Raw genomic sequence first — 16,351 nt, 5'->3', positions numbered from 1 at the left:
AACGTTTTGGCCTGAGGGCCGCATTGGGTTTCGGAAATTTGTATGGAGGGCCAGTTAGGGGAGACTGTGCCTCCGCAAACAGCCAGGCGTAGCCCGGCCCTTACCCCCCCGCCCCCATACCCTCTCCTGCTTCTCGCCCCCTGCTCCCTGTCCCCTGACTGCTCCTGGAACCCCCATCCCTGACTGCCCCCTGCCGCCCCATCCAACTCCTCTTCTCATTCCTAACTGCCCCCCCAGGACCTCTGCCTCATCCAACCACCCCTTCTCCCTGACCGCCCTCGGAACCCCTGCCCCTGACTGTCCCCCGCTGTCCCATCCAACCCGCCCTTCCTGATTGCCCCCCTGCCCCCCGCGGGACCCCTGCCCCATCCAACCACTGCTTCTCCCTATCCCCGGAATCCCTGCCCCTGACCGCCCCCCGCCACCCCCTCCTTCCTGGCTGCCCCCACCGGACTCCTGCCCCCATTCAACCTGACCGCTCCGCCCCCTATCCACACCCCCGCCTCCTGACCACCACCCTAACCCCCGAATTCCCCTGTCCTCGATCCACCTCCTTGCCCCCTTACCGCCCTGCCTGGAGCACCGGTGGCTGGCAGCGCTACAGCTGCGCTGTCCAGCTGGAGCCAGCCATGGCACCGTGCAGCACCGAGCACCGGGTCAGGCCGGGCTCTGCAGCTGCGCTGCCCCAGGAGCTCACAGCCCCGCTGCCCAGAGCATTGTGCTGGCGGTGCAGTGAGCTGAGGCTGCGGGGGAGGGGAAACGGCAGGGGAGGGGCCAGGAGCTAGCCTCCCAGGCCAGGAGCTTAGGGACTGGCCAGGAGGGTCCCAGGGGCCGGATATGGCCCACAGGCCATAGTTTTTGCCCACCTCTGATCTATACACATTATTTAAGCAATTATATAGCTTACATTTATTCAGAATCTTAATTTTTATATTGTTTTTGATTATAAGAGTGGTGAATGATGCATTTCTTTTTGGCTAGATGATTGAATCATAGGACTGGAAGGGACCTCAAGAGGTCATATTGTCCAGTCCCCTGCACTCATGGCAGAATTAAGTATTATCTATTCTAGACTATCCCTGACAGGTGTTTGTCTAACCTGCTCTTAAAAATCGACAACCATGGCGATTCCACAACCTCCATGGGCAATTTATTCCAGACTCAGTGCTTAACCACGCTGACAGGAAGTTTTTCCTAATGTCCAACCTAAACTGCCCTTGCTCAATTTAAGCTCATTGCTTGTCCTATCCTCAGAGGTGAAGGAGAACAATTTTTCTCTCTCCTCCTTGTAACTATCTTTTATGTACTTGGTGTGACGGGTTGGATCACAGAAACCCCCTTTGGGACTGCCACCTGATGTGCTGAGACTACCTCTGAGCCTGTTTTCCTGACAGCTTGGGACTTCAGTGTCCTGCCTGGCTGTGCCAGACACGTTAGCCTGCTACAAACACAGACCCAGGTCTGAACCATGTCCCCCAGAAGCTGCAGGCTTAACTGAGAACAGCTTAAGAAGTGTTCCTGTCTCCAGCACTCAGATACCCAGCTGCCAGTGGGGTCCAAACCCCAAATAAATCAGTTTTACCCTGTATAAAGCATATACAGGGTAAACTCCTAAATTGTTTGCCCCCTATAACACTGATAGAGAGGTATGCACAGCTCTTCCCCCTACCCCCCCCCCCCCCCGGTATTAATACATACTGTGGGTTAATTAATAAGTAAAAAAGTGATTTTATTAAATTTAAAAAATAGGATTTAAGTGGTTTCAAGTAATAACAGACGCAACAAAGCAAATTACCAAGAAAAATAAAATAAAACAAACAAGTCTAAGCCTAATACAGTAAGAAAGTGATTACAGATGAAATCTCACCTTCAGAGATGTTCCAATAAGCTTCTTTTACAGACTAGCCTCCTTCTAGTCTGGCTCTAGCAATCACTCACACCCATGTAGTTCCTGTCCTTTGTTTGTTTCTTTCAGGTGTCCTTTGGGGGTGGAGAAGCTACCTCTTCAGCCAGCTGAAGACAAAATGAAGGGGTTTCCCCAGGGGCTTAAATAGACTTTCTCTTGTGGGTGGAAACCCCTTCTCCTCTCCTATGCAGAATCCACCTGCAAGATGGAGTTCTGGAGTCACATGGACAAGTCACATGTCCATGCATGACTCAGATTTTTTACAGGCCGACACCACATTCCCAGGAAAGTTCAATTGTGGATTGATGTCTCTTAAACTTCATTGTTCGCTTAAGTGTTTCTTGATTGGGCACTTACTGAAAATAGTCTTTTCTCAAGAAGCTGACCAACTGCTTCCCTGAGCTACTTAAAATCAAACAAGTACATAGCCAATATTCATAACTTTGAATACAAAAATAATACATGCATACAAATAGGATGAATATATCCAGTAGATTATAACCTTTGCAGAGATGTGTTACATAGCATATCTAGCGTAAAACACATTCCAGTTATGTCATATTTATACTCATAAGCATATTTCTATAAAGCATTATGGGGTACAACGTCACACTTGAATCCTCTTCTCTGCTCTCCTTCCCCCCCCTCAATAAAAAGAAGCAAATGGAACAAATTCAGGGAGCAATTGGAGCTGCACTCCTGTAGCATGTCTGGTGAAGATGTGCTATGCTGACAGAAGAGTGCTCTCCCGTCTGTATAATTACTCCACCTCTGCAAGAGAGAGGTAGAAGCTATGTCAGCAGGAGAGCGTCTCCTGCCGACATAGCGCCGATATGGATAGCGCTTGGGTTGACGTAATTTATGTCATACAGGGGTGTGTCTTTTTCACACCCCTGAGCAACATAAGTTACATCGACCTAAGAGGTAGAGTAGGCCAGTCCTCAGTATTAGAGTCTTCAGTTCTGAAGAACTGCAGGAATTCCTTTATGGCCACCTTGAACTGTGCATGGGAAATGTAAAAGACACAAGGTGGGTGAGGTAATATCTTTTATTGGACCAACTTCTATTGGTGAGAGAGACAAGCTTTTGAGCTTACACAGAGCTCTTCTTCAGGTAAGAAGAGTGAGCTCAAAAGCTTGTTTCTCGCTAACAGAAGGTGTTCGGTCCCAACCTTGTCTCTAATTCATGGGACCAACACAGCTATGACAACACTGCATATATGGGAAATCTTTCTTTTAAAAGGTGGTGTTGAAGGATAGATGTAAGGATACTTAAAATAGGGTTTTATAACAAAATTGATATTGTTTCCTGTTTTTTGTCAAAGAGTGAGAGGTAAGTTTGGTTTCCTACCTATTTTTTCCTGATACTTTTTCCATTTTATCAACATAACTCTTGTACGTTAAGTAAGCAAGGACTGTGAAAGTCTGAAAATGAGTTACTATTTTTGTAAAATGCACTCATTTAATTGTTTTCTTTTTCTTATAGATAAGTCTACCATTTAATACAGCATTTGGTGCAGACACAGAGGGTTCCCAGTGGATTGTGGGTTACCTCTTAGAAAAAGTAATCAGTAACCTGGCAGTATGGAGTTCTGAGCAGGACCTTGCAAATGACACTGTTCAGTTGCTAGTAACATTAGTGGAAAGGAGAGAGAGGTAAACTGCAGGCATATGCAAGTCAAATTTTTCTTTTGCATCTCTTAAAATTATATTGGGCCAAAAATAAAGTGAATATAAAGTATATTACCTGTTAAGAGTATTTGTACTGTTCTAAATGTTTTCCACAGCTAAGAGCACTTAAAGTGAGAATTAAAGCATTCAAAATTGTTCAAGCCCTAGAATAAAATGCAAGGTATTTTATTAAAAATATGTACATACTTGCACATAAACTATATAATTTGCAGTTTTTCTCCTTTTATGACATAACCACCATGTTCTAGACTACATAGATTCAAGACCTGATTCTCCACTCTTACACCAGTTTTATGCTTCTGTAACTCCAGTGAAGTGTCACCAAACAGAACTGGTATAATGTAGAGGAGAATCAGCCTGTCGGTGCTTGTCAGCCCAGTTATGTGAGCCCCCCAAGTTTATATTGTACTGAAATGTGCTCTCCTTCCCCGTGCCTCTCAACTACCAGGTGTTTAGGAAGAATTAACTCTGCCTTTCCCCCCACCCTCCCAATCCCATAATGAGGATTTCTACACTGCTATTTACTTTTGCAGAATTAGCTGTTTAGGGTTGAAAAAATCAAATGCCAACATAGTTATGTTGTAAAAGAATATTAAAATGGTGTAATTTTAAACATCTAAAAGCATGTAGAATTTGGAGAAAGTGATACATTTCAAAGCCTTGCTTGGAGCTAGAAGCTGTAAAGCAGCAAATTCTTGAAAGTTTTATCCTTTTGTAGACTGACACGAAGTCGTTTTTTGTGTGTAATACATATGTATTGTGTTAAAAGAACATTATTACTGTTGCTAAGTCACGCACGCACGTTTTAAAATGCCAGAATTAAAGTTGCACATGCAACCTTAATCCACCCCCTTTGTGCATATGCATTATGTTAATATTGCATTATTTAATTACATGATTTTTTTCACACAGAATCCTTGCCTCATTCAGTGCACAAAATGGACAGTGCTCTCTTAACAAGCAACTATTCAGTATTTTGTTTTCTGCTTGATGTTCGATGTGTGGCCCTATGCCTTATTACTACACACTGTTCAAACTCTGCTCTGAAGACAGAATTATTAACTTCCTCACTGGCTTTTCTGTGGTGCTCATCATTATAGTATCTGAAGTGCTTCACAAATATTAGTGAATTTATTTTTACAATACCTCTCTAAAATTAAGGGGTATTATTCCCATTTTATAGATGGGGACCTGAGGCACAGAGAGAGTAAGGTAAAAAGTATATACTAAATTTGAGGTGCCTAGGCCTTGATTTTTTAGAATACTCAGCATTACATAGCACTTCATAATTATTACATAATCATTACATAGCACTTCAAAGCAGAGCTCCCCATGCCTTCAGTTACAGCTGCGAGTGCTCAGTGCTTCTGCAAATCAGACACCAGGGTTTCAAAGTCAGGCATGAGAAACACACAATGAGTGAGTGATTGTAAAAGGCTTGGTTGAAGTGACTTGCCCAATATTACATAGGAACTCTGGCAAGGAAGGAGTAGAATCCAGTTCTTCACAGCAGCATTCATCTGCCTTAACCATGAGACCATCCTTTTTCGCAGTAGGAAAAGCATTCAAGTGCCAAAGTCAGTTGTGAACTCCTTAGTGTTAGGTAGGAGCTGACACTGTTCAGTGCTCTCTACAGGGTTCCCATAACCTTGCCTCTCTCATTTCTGCTCCCAGCCCTCAGTGGCGGTACCTCAGAGGAAGCTTGATAATGGTGTGAGCTTTTTAGTTAAGGCTGGCAGGGGATTGAGTCCTGTCTGGGAGTCAGGTCTGGAATCCAGGATTAAAGCATGTGATCTCAGCCTAGAGGAGAATTTTAAGGAGATCACAACCACCCACCATTTCTTTGACTACATGGGGCGGTGTTCCTGAGTTCCAGAATTTGTTTTCTTCTGTGTAAAATGGGATCACGGTATTGAAAGTTGAGAACCGTTGGATTAAGGCATAGGTACTACAGAGCCATGTTGGAGTCCTAGCTCCTGGAATCACATAATGAGGTCAGAATCTCCACTTTGATCCCCCCCCCCACCCCAAAAAAAAAAAAAAAAAAGTTGGGGAGGACCAGCCACTGGGTTTGGTGCACTCTGGGTAGACTGGGAAGGAAGAGAGCCCATGTTTTGATGCTTATAGCCTGTTGGGGGTTTGGGAGATCCTACAGCTCCCCCCTTCCTTCTCACTCCTCCCTCTCCCTCACTTTTTTGTGTGTTGAACAAAAAGACCATGAAAGCTCAAGTTTAACAGATGTGTGAGGTGAGAGAGAAGATAAAAGCAAAGGGAGGATGAATGATGGAGTGGAAAGGAGAATATAGTGAATATGGGATCTGTAATGCATCAAGGGCGAAGGGAATGAATAAATGAAGGGATAGATGAAATGACAGAGGCAAAGGAATGGGAGTGGGAGAAGCTGCATTGATAGGTTTGAAATTTGAGCTTAGGCAGGCATTTGTTCCCTACATAGGGGGCAAAAATAGATGGAACATAGTTACCTATACAGAGGGGTCTCTCTGCTTCTACCCCATCATAAGTTGGCTGAGGTGGTAACAGTGAGTCCTGTTCTGAGGTGGATGCAGACAGAGCCCTCCCTTGCTCTGGAGAGGGCCCAGTTCACATGAAGGCAGGGAAGGGTGACCCAGAAATGAGGAAGGCCCCAGTTTATGCAAAGAGGAGCAGGGCAACCAGCCTAGCAAAATTTATTCTTTGCTTTTATGTTGGTGGCCCGTGCCACTGCTGGCCAAATCAGAGAGCGCACCACAGTACAGGAGGGGCCCCATGTGAGGGAGTGGCAAGGGCCCTGGTTTGTCTTAATCTGGTCCTGCTAGAAATGCCTCCTTGAGCAAGGACAATCTCTGTGTGGTAGAGTATAGTTGGGTTCAGACTCTTAAAGGGACTGGACTACTCTTGTGACCAGAAGAGACAGAAATTTGTTTCCCAGACACCAGCTGAGGAGCTCTGGAGATACACAAGAGATGCCCTGTTTGTTATTGTTTTGATCTGTACAGATTTCCAAACTGCAAGAAGGTACAGTGGCTAAAGACGATGCTGGTTTGTGTTCTTCTGGTTAAACAGAACTCTGTGATATAACAGATTTTCTTTTCCTTAATCTGAATCTCCTGTAAATTCTCTAAAACTTCAGAGTCTCTAGGCTCAGAGTTATAACAACAAAACTCAAAATAAACTGCTTGAGCTCAATACATGCAAGGTGTCAAATAAAGGGTAGTATGGGACTTTACAAAGTACTTTCCCATTTTTTTCTCTCATACATTAAATGATTTATAAATTAAATGTTACAGACATCTAGAAATGAGGCATAAATAAGATGAATGTCAAAAGGAATAGAGACTAGGTATAAATCCTAAGTTAAATGAATAAAAAAATGTTAACAAAATTTCAAGTAAGAGTACTTGGTAGAAGCAGTCAGATTGTATGTGTTTCCACAGGATTTTCTATGAGTAAGCAGTTTTTTTACTTTTATTTTTATTTTATTTTTTAGGGCAAATTTAGTAATTCAGTGTGAGAATTGGTGGAATTTAGCTAAGCAGTTTGCAAGGCGAAGCCCACCTCTTCACTTTTTGTCCAGTTCTGTGCAGAGAACACTAATGAAAGCTCTAGTTTTAGGAGGTTTTGCTCATATGGACACAGATACAAAACAGCAATACTGGACAGAGGTAAGACATTTTAAATTTCCGTCACCTTCATTTCAGCAAGCAATGAAACTGAATTCAAAGTTAGCTTTTGAATTCAACACTACTGTTGCACACTCAACATCTTTAGAGACTTTTTTAATATTAGAGTTTCATTGTGATTCTATGACTGTCTTGAAAAACTAAACTCTCAAAAATTAGATCAGCTTAGCTATCAACAGTATCATGCAGATTGAACATAGGTTGGAAGACTAAACAATGTTTCTCTAAACAAAAGCTCACTGTTGTAAATACCAGAGCCAATACAATAATAATTACCTGGCAAGGATTTGTAAATTTGTTAATGTCCTAAATAAATAGTTTAAAAAAAATTAATGATAGATAGCAGTATGTTGTGTGGTACCACAAAGATCATTATTAAGACTGATCTTATTTAACAGCTTTATTAATTAGCTAGAGTAGAAAAGAAGCGTTCAGATGATACAAAATTTGGAGGAGATTCAAATACCAGAGAGGACAGAAAAAGGCACAGTAGAGAGGAATTTAAACAGCATAAGTGGGCAGAAAATAAGTTGGCAAGAGATAATGCTAAAACAGACCCCTAACGGAGATAGTACGTGGCAAGATTAAGTTAAAATTCACTTAATGGGTCTGATTAATCACTGTGTTACCCCAGTTTTTTGCCAGTTTTAATTCCATTGAAATCAATGGAATTGCACCAGTGTAAAACTAGAGTAACAGTGGTGAATTATCCCAGTGCTTTGGAGGTGGGGAGAGAGGGAAGAGTTGTGTGCCATAAATACTTGAATTTTTAATGAATTGATAGAAAACTGTAAGTACTGCATGTATTAAACTGGAAGAATACATTTATCAGAAATGGCTGTTTAATTTTTGATTCTGTAGGTTCTTCAGCCACTTCAACAGCGATTTTTGAATGTGATAAACCAAGAAAACTTTCAACAGATCTGTCAAGAGGAGGAGGTGAAACAAGAAATCACTGCCACACTAGAAGCACTTTGTGGCATTGCTGAGGCTACCCAAATAGATAATGTAGCAATCCTCTTTAACTTTCTGATGGACTTCCTTACCAATTGCATTGGATTAATGGAGGTGTACAAAAACACACCAGAGACTGTTAACCTCATAATAGAAGTTTTTGTTGAAGTTGCACATAAACAAATATGCTATCTCGGAGAGGTAAACGCAACCAAAAAGAGTGTGTGTGTGTCCCTGCATGCATGCACATGCAAAATAAGATTTTATTCTCTAAATCAAGTAAACCATAATGATTTTAGATGCTGAATAGGAAGAAACATTGTAGAGCTTAAATGAATGCCTGTTAAAGGAGTGAACGTATTTAAAACGTAGACATCAAAAAGTTAATTGATCTTTTAAAATAATACATCTGCTAACTTATTTTGTATATAATCCATTAAAGAGCATAATTCACTGAAACTGATATGTTGTTAAAAGGAAATAGACCTCTTTAAAGGAAAACAGATTTGATAAAACAAGCAAATCCATTTACAGGTTTCTGCTATAGTAAAACCCAAGCATACTGACTGGAGACTGGAAAAAGAGAGAGCATCCCACAGTTCTGCCTCTTATATCATTCAGAAAAATTTTGGATGTACTAAATAATCTTTCCTTGTCTATAAGTGAGAGTTCATATATTGTCTCTGAAAAGGTAACCCAAAAGTACAGCTAGACTATGCATACACTAACAAATATACCTATCATTCATCATTAGTCCAGCTCTACCAGCTCAGGGTGTTTTTACCATGTTTAACTTTCTGTGAAGGTTTGTCTAGGGAAACTTGTCACTGGTTTAACTTCTGGTGCAAACTCGTAATGTGGAGACACTGCATTGGTACTAAACAGGGCTTCCCTGGTGTGATTTACCCCAGTAAGTTACCAGGTAAGTTGCATCAGTGCAGTGTACCTACGTTAGGACTTTGCACTGGTACAGTTCTACCTATGCAAATTTCCCTAATCCAGACAAAATCCTAGCTACCACCTTTGGATTCCATAATGGTGGATTAAAGCTACAAAATGTGCTAGTGTGAACAAGACCCTAGAGATTCTGAATCTGCAATTCTGTACTCTTTTGTGAGTTTGGCAAGAAATGTCAGCCTGTCCAAAATCATTTTATATACAGACTCCTGATTTACAATTTTCTTTTTAAGTCTGGAGGAACCTGCCAAAAGTATGGTTGTATTACTAAAGTATTGTAGTAACTGGTGCATGAGTAAATGGGCAAGATAGTTACGTTATCTAAGGAATATCTATTTCCTTAACACTTTTATGTGTAGCTATTACACTAAATAGTAACATAATAAAAATGAAATCAAAATCACTGGTGTATTGTCAGCCAAGCAGCACCAAAAGCAGCTCTAAAAAGTCAATATTAAATATGCTAGTATATATAGTATATAACACATTTAACTTCCTGTTTTGTGTCTTTGTTGCAGTCCAAAGCCATGAATTTGTATGAAGCCTGCCTGACTCTACTTCAAGTATATTCCAAGAATAATTTAGGTCGGCAGCGAATAGATGTTACAGCAGAAGAGGACCAATACCAGGATCTTCTTCTTATTATGGAGCTTCTTACTAATCTTCTGTCAAAAGAATTTATAGATTTCAGTGATACAGGTATGAAGGAATTGGAGATGAAAAGCTTCAAGTATTGGTGAACTACTCTGGGTGGTTTTGAGCAAAAATTATGGGCTGCAAAATAAGATAATTTTCTTTTGAGGAATTATCTTACATTGATTTTTTTTTAATTAGCAAAAATATTGTGGAGAAAGAATTAATTATCCAAGTAATGTGAGAATAGAGAGTCTAGTTTCCACATTCTGAGATAATATTTAATATTCCGACTCTGGAAGCTGAGGGAAGCATGCATATAATTCATAGGCCATTGTTCTTGTTGCATTGCTATTGTATACTGAACAACTTGAAATCTGAACTAGAACAAGCCACTAATCTGGAAATAAAGCAATGGTAGTTATCAAAAACAAGGTCAATGAAGTCAAAATTAGGATATAGTTTAAAACAGATACATTTCAGTGTGTGATAGAAGGGCTTGATTCTGTAAGCTTTATCACTCCAGTGGCACTTCATGAGGACGTGTAGATGCTCAACAGTTTGCAGAACAGGCACTGTGTTCATGCTTTGTGTGTATAAAAAGATCTTCTACACTTTCCACAGTATGCATCCGATGAAGTGAGCTGTAGCTCACGAAAGCTTATGCTCAAAGAAATTGGTTAGTCTCTAAGGTGCCACAAATACTCCTTTTCTTTTTACTGTGTTATTGTTTAGTTAAGTTTTCTCTTGTATATCCCAGTCTTTTTTTTTCTTTGTGATCTCTGCTATTTAAAATTGAATCAGTTGGAAACCTGATACGTCAGGTGTAATATAACTATATTGAACAGTTTTTTAGATAAGCTAAAAAATGTAAACCCAATGTTCAAGCTTTACCAAGTCCTAGAAAGTTCTGTGCAGAAGGACAGAACGAAAGGAAATCATATCTATCTATCCAGGTATTTATATTAATGCCCATCACTAGCTCTTAGTGCCTCCCAAGATATAACCAACTGAAGTGCGCACACATAATTATTTACAGTCTCAAATGCATGGAATTCTGGCCCCCTATTTTTAATCTGTAAATAATAGACAAAGATTTTACTGTTAGACCTAGATCTGTAGTCAGTATATCTTAATCTAAGATCAGAATACAGGCTGGGTTTTTGAGTCAGGGTTATGAGGAATTGAATGTCTGCATTAAGGTTGGTTATGTGGAAGAATCTGAAAGGGAATTTGTCATGAAACTAAGGAGTCGGAATACATTTTGGTATTATGATCAGGTGGTAAGACATGAGTTAAGGTTTGTATGGATGTTAATATCACCAGTTAAATGAATATTCTTGCTTTTTAGTGTTCCAGTTGATAGGAAATGCAATTGTGAAGCCTTACTTTGAAATAAACAAAGTTTTCTGTGTTTTAACATACTCCTAAATGCTAAGGCATACTCATAGTATTTGATATTTCCTGTTCTTATAGGATCTTTTGGAGTACTGTATTGTGATGCCTAGAAACAATGGGCCTAAGCATAAGATGAAGCTGCAGCCTTAACTTTCACAACTCCTATTTTAAGATAGTGTGTGTGCTGTCCTTTTTAAAAAAGAAATCTGGCCTCTTGCATAAAAATGTGACACTTCAGTATGTCTGATCTCTCCTTTTACGTTTAATATGTTAACAGTAAAGGTTTACATGTTTTCTATAGATGAAGTATTTAGAGGACATGAGCCAGGACAAGCTGCAAATAGATCTGTGTCAGCAGCAGATGTAGTCTTATATGGGGTTAATCTAGTTCTGCCATTGATGTCACAGGATCTACTGAAAGTAAGTATATTTTAAGATCTATGTATATATGCATGCACACATAATAAATGTGGAAACTTCTTATAAAGGTATATAACTTTTTAAATGGTTTCTAAACTTTGAAGTTGTTAGAGCGGTTTATGTAGCCTGGCGGTTAAATACAATGAATTTTCTAGGGTTTATTTTACTGTATATGCAAAGAATTTTTCTCTGGCCCCTGAGAGCCTAAGAGAGAGATACATGAAGACCTAGACAAAGTTTGTCGTTTTTTAAAAAGTCAGTCTTGCCACAAGTCATCTTATTTTGCATTGAGTTGAGATTTTATCATAGAATTCAAAAAAGGATGAGTTGTCACTTTGGATGGGCTATCACCAGCAGGAGAGTGAATTTGTGTGGGGGGGTGGAGGGTGAGAAAACCTGGATTTGTGCTGGAAATGGCCCAACCTGATGATCACTTTAGATAAGCTATTACCAGCAGGACAGTGGGGTGGGAGGAGGTATTGTTTCATATTCTCTGTGTGTATATAAAGTCTGCTGCAGTTTCCACGGTATGCATCCGATGAAGTGAGCTGTAGCTCACGAAAGCTCATGCTCAAATAAATTGGTTAGTCTCTAAGGTGCCACAAGTACTCCTTTTCTTTTTGCGAACATTTATATGGAGAATGAGAATATCTACTTTAACATTAGATAGGATAAAAAAGGATATAAATCTTCATGCTGCATGGCATAAATCAACAACTAACTGATGGGGGTTAGAAGGAAACTTGCTCTATAGGCAACTTGCTCTATATTCCATTCCAAGTTTCATGCACTTTCTTGGGGAATGCATTATGATCTAAAAAGTGTCTGCATTGCTGTTCATTCACTTGTCAGCTTTCTTTCCCGTCTTGGGTCCCTTCTCCTGTGGCTTTTCTTTTGTAATTTGCCTTGTGAAAGTTTGATTTATTACTTTGCTCTTGTCCATATTTGACAGTTTTTAAAACTCTTCAAATTTTGAAAAACATATTATATATTTTGCATTTGTGGTTGATCATTACTTTTGTATTTCTTTACTAGGATAACACTGATTTTTGGGGGGAGGCGAGGCACTTTTTAAGGCTTTCATGTCATATGCATAGCTCTTGTATACGACCATAAAAATCAAATGAAGGCAATATGCTGAGGACCATAACATTGAAGTTTGTATCTGCTAATAATTACCTTTCTTTTCAGCAGAGTGCATCAGTCTGTGCCCTGTCTCTTTGTTGCACAGAAATTTAGGAGCAGTAATAAAACAGTATTAAAACAGTTTGAGTCTAAAATTCCCAATATATTTCTTTTGACAGTTTCCATCTCTGTGTAATCAGTACTACAAATTAATCACCTTCATCTGTGAGATATTTCCTGAGAAAATTCCTCAGCTTCCAGAAGACCTTTTCAAGAGCCTAATGTACTCATTGGAGTTAGGGATGTCATCGTATCCTTTACAATGAATGGGTGTCCAAGTAAAAAATGTCTTTCCTTTTTTTGTGAAGAAATTTGAACTTCCTTTACTTTTTTCCATTTTTTCCTTCTGTTTATCTCTGCTGATATAATAGTAGTGTTATAGCTAGTTTTCTCTCTCCGTTTTGCCCTTGCATTCTTTTTTATTATTATTATTGGAAAGTCATCTGAGTTTCTAGCCTTATTTGAATTTAATTAGACCCATAACATTTCTTTAATGTAGCTTTTAAGTGGTTTAATATGTGTATGTTCTTGCTGGCAACCTCTGTTGCCTCCTCCCTACTATTTCATCTCACAGAGAATCTGACTTTATAAGCCTTCAGGTGGTATCTCAAAACTATTCCTGAATTAGTTTCTCAGCTAGTAATGCAAAATACTACTGTTGTTCTACTGGGCTGGCTTCAGAGTATTTCCTGTCAAATTGCCAGTGGGCTCTCCGTTTAGAACAGAGAGTACCGTTTTCACTCACCTACAGCACGTGTCAAAAACAGATGAAAACGTTGGCATTAAGGGACTGTTTCTGAAAATGTTAGGTCACTGATGACTGAGTTATTTTACAGCGCATAGCCAATAAAAGAGGGCAACAAAGATACAATAGATTCCTATCTTTTTGTTAAAGCACTTCAGTAAAAATAAAGTAAGTCAGCCCTGGGACATATACTCATTAAAACATTTTCTAATGATGCTGTTTAGAAATTTACCACAACTTAAAAAGAAAATCTGACTTTTATTCTTTGATGCTTTTTCTTTGACACTTGGATTATCAGGATGAGTTCTGAGGTTTGCCAATTGTGTCTGGAAGCTTTAACACCATTAGCAGAACAATGTGCAAAAGCACAAGAAACAGACTCATCGCTATTTCTAGCAACAAGGCACTTTCTTAAGGTAAAATGTCTATTTGCAAATTTCGCTGCCATATTTTATTTATTTGTATTACAATAAGAAAAGGAGTACTTGTGGCACCTTAGAGACTAACCAATTTATTTGAGCGTGAGCTTTCGTGAGCTACAGCTCACTTCATCGGATGCATCGGATGTTGCATCCGATGAAGTGAGCTGTAGCTCACGAAAGCTCATGCTCAAATAAATTGGTTAGTCTCTAAGGTGCCACAAGTACTCCTTTTCTTTTTGCGAATACAGACTAACATGGCTGTTACTCTGAAACCTGTATTATAATAGTGTTTAGAGGCCCCAGCTGAGATCAAGGCCCCATGAGGCTAAGCACTGTACGAACACAATATAAGAGACGGTCCTTGCCCTAAAGAGCTTAGTCTATTAAGACAAGACCGACAAAGGGCATAAGGGGAAATAGAGGCACAGAGAGGAGAAACAATTTGCCCAAAGTCATGCCAAATCAGTGGCAGACCTGGAACTTTTCAGTCAGTAGCTCATGTTTTGTGTTATGTGCATGGGCTTCAAAATGAAACTTAAAAGATTTTAGTAAGAATCACTATGAAGTCTGAGTAGATGATGCAAAGAACTAAAACAGAATGGGCAAGATCGCTTGTAAGCTGAAGGATGGAGTGGACAAGAGGCAACAGGAATAGGTAGGAGAAATGGAATAGATGATTACTAAAACAAGAAAAGAAGAGGATGCTGCTCTCGTTGGTCTTCTATTTAAAGAAAATTACATAGGTTCTCAATCCGGTGTCATGTTCAGTGTCTACTGTTCTGGACTACGGGCTCCATCTTGTTCAGGTGGGTCTTAGTGTAAATTGGGAGCAGCCAGTTGCCTCTGGCCATGAGCTGGCTGGTAGGAAAATCTTAGTGGTTAACCCCGGGTTAAATGTTCAATGAAAAATCTCTTACATTACTCTTCCAGCACAGACTGAGTCTTGCTTGGGATCTTAATTTTGTCATAGCAGGCTCATTGACATCAGTCCGGCTGAGTGTTTAATTTTGTGTGAAGACAAGGACATGGTTATCCTACAGTTTGCACCTTTTACAGTGTTTGTTGGTATTTGAGTGTACCTCTTAATAGACAGTTAATTCACAATAGAATCTATACTCTTTGTTCATTAATCAAATCTTCTCCTCAGAAAATCCCCATTGTAAGTTAATGTAAAAAAAACATTTCCAAAGACAAACTTAGTAAATATGCCCTTTTCACTGCAAAGAAGTCACATTTACATAACATAGTAATAGTCCTCTGTTGTCTTCTAGCTCTAGAAGCATAAACTATAAATATTTCCAGAAATCCTTATTCAATAACTTATATTCTCCCCAGATCCATAAAGGACTTAGACTTATCTCAGGAGGAGGTCTTCAATAGGTCTGATCCTTTTAGCTTCCTAAACAAGATTTCCCCTTCTACTTTGTTACGTATTGGCAGCTTAACAGTCTGCATTTTAGATAATTAAATAATTTGTTTGATCACTTCAGATGGTCTTTGATATGCTGGTACTACAAAAGCACAATACAGAGATGACAACTGCAGCGGGTGAAGCATTCTACACATTAGTGTGTTTGCATCAGGTATGGTATTATTTTCCCATTTTTAAGCAATGTTCAAAAACGATTTTGCATGCAGAATAATACTAAGGTTACTGGTATACCTAGTGGAAATGCAATAGTTACAGAACAGTATTTGGCAGCAATTAATTATTTTTCCTGTGCAAGTAAGACATAAGAAAAAAATTAAATAATATCAGAAGAGGTGGGATTTTCAGTTAATATCCTTTTCCCTCAGTACATGGCTTCATTGTAGTCAATCTTTACTTGTTTCCTATTGTTTTTTCTTTAGCATTTTGGCAGATCCATATTATTCCATGAAATATTCACCAAGACATCCAGCATCTTTGTAGAACCAAAATGAAATCAAATTTACTGATCAGATTTTTGCCAATACACATTGTTGAGCTGTGAAGCACATTTAACTCCAGAGGGACTTCCATCCTGGCTTCCATAGTTGGAATGGTTGTTAAAATTAAATAAGGGTCTGATTAATTTTATTTCTAGATATGTATTAACTTAATGGTTCTAGGAATACAATAGCACATGTGCCTAGAGTGGTTCTGTGGAAAACTTCTTATCTTCCACACTACAAATTTGTCCCATATTAACTTTTTAAAATCACTATACAAAGACTTGTATTACTTAGGTTTTATGGCTCCCTGTGTGGTCACTTTGACATAAATCCAGTTTTCTTGAAACACCTTTCTATGGAAAAAAGTTTTGCAGTTCTCACGTTGTCTGTTTAGCCTGTTACTCCTTTCTTCTGCTCCCACCTTCCTTAAGGTCAGAAGTCCAGGT

At 39.4% G+C, this 16,351-nt stretch overlaps 1 protein-coding gene across 2 annotated transcripts in view; it reads left to right on the top strand.

The window, feature by feature from the left end:
- The window catches only part of XPO4 (exportin 4), a 138,560-nt gene that overhangs the window by 111,307 nt on the left and 10,902 nt on the right, over nucleotides 1-16,351 (top strand). For both annotated transcript variants that reach the window (XM_084650228.1, XM_084650229.1), the window contains exons 15-22: nucleotides 3,392-3,561; nucleotides 7,085-7,259; nucleotides 8,139-8,432; nucleotides 9,707-9,887; nucleotides 11,521-11,639; nucleotides 12,944-13,074; nucleotides 13,868-13,985; nucleotides 15,482-15,574. In XM_084650228.1, coding sequence (XP_084506354.1) covers nucleotides 3,392-3,561; nucleotides 7,085-7,259; nucleotides 8,139-8,432; nucleotides 9,707-9,887; nucleotides 11,521-11,639; nucleotides 12,944-13,074; nucleotides 13,868-13,985; nucleotides 15,482-15,574 — 1,281 coding nt within the window. The remainder of the gene's footprint in view (nucleotides 1-3,391; nucleotides 3,562-7,084; nucleotides 7,260-8,138; nucleotides 8,433-9,706; nucleotides 9,888-11,520; nucleotides 11,640-12,943; nucleotides 13,075-13,867; nucleotides 13,986-15,481; nucleotides 15,575-16,351) is intronic.

Source organism: Lepidochelys olivacea, assembly GCF_965140295.1.
Source record: "Lepidochelys olivacea isolate rLepOli2 genome assembly, chromosome: 1".
In the NCBI taxonomy this organism is placed as follows: domain Eukaryota; kingdom Metazoa; phylum Chordata; order Testudines; family Cheloniidae; genus Lepidochelys; species Lepidochelys olivacea.
The sequence above is the reverse complement of the archived record's forward strand: the minus strand, read 5'-3'. Positions and strand labels throughout refer to the sequence as shown.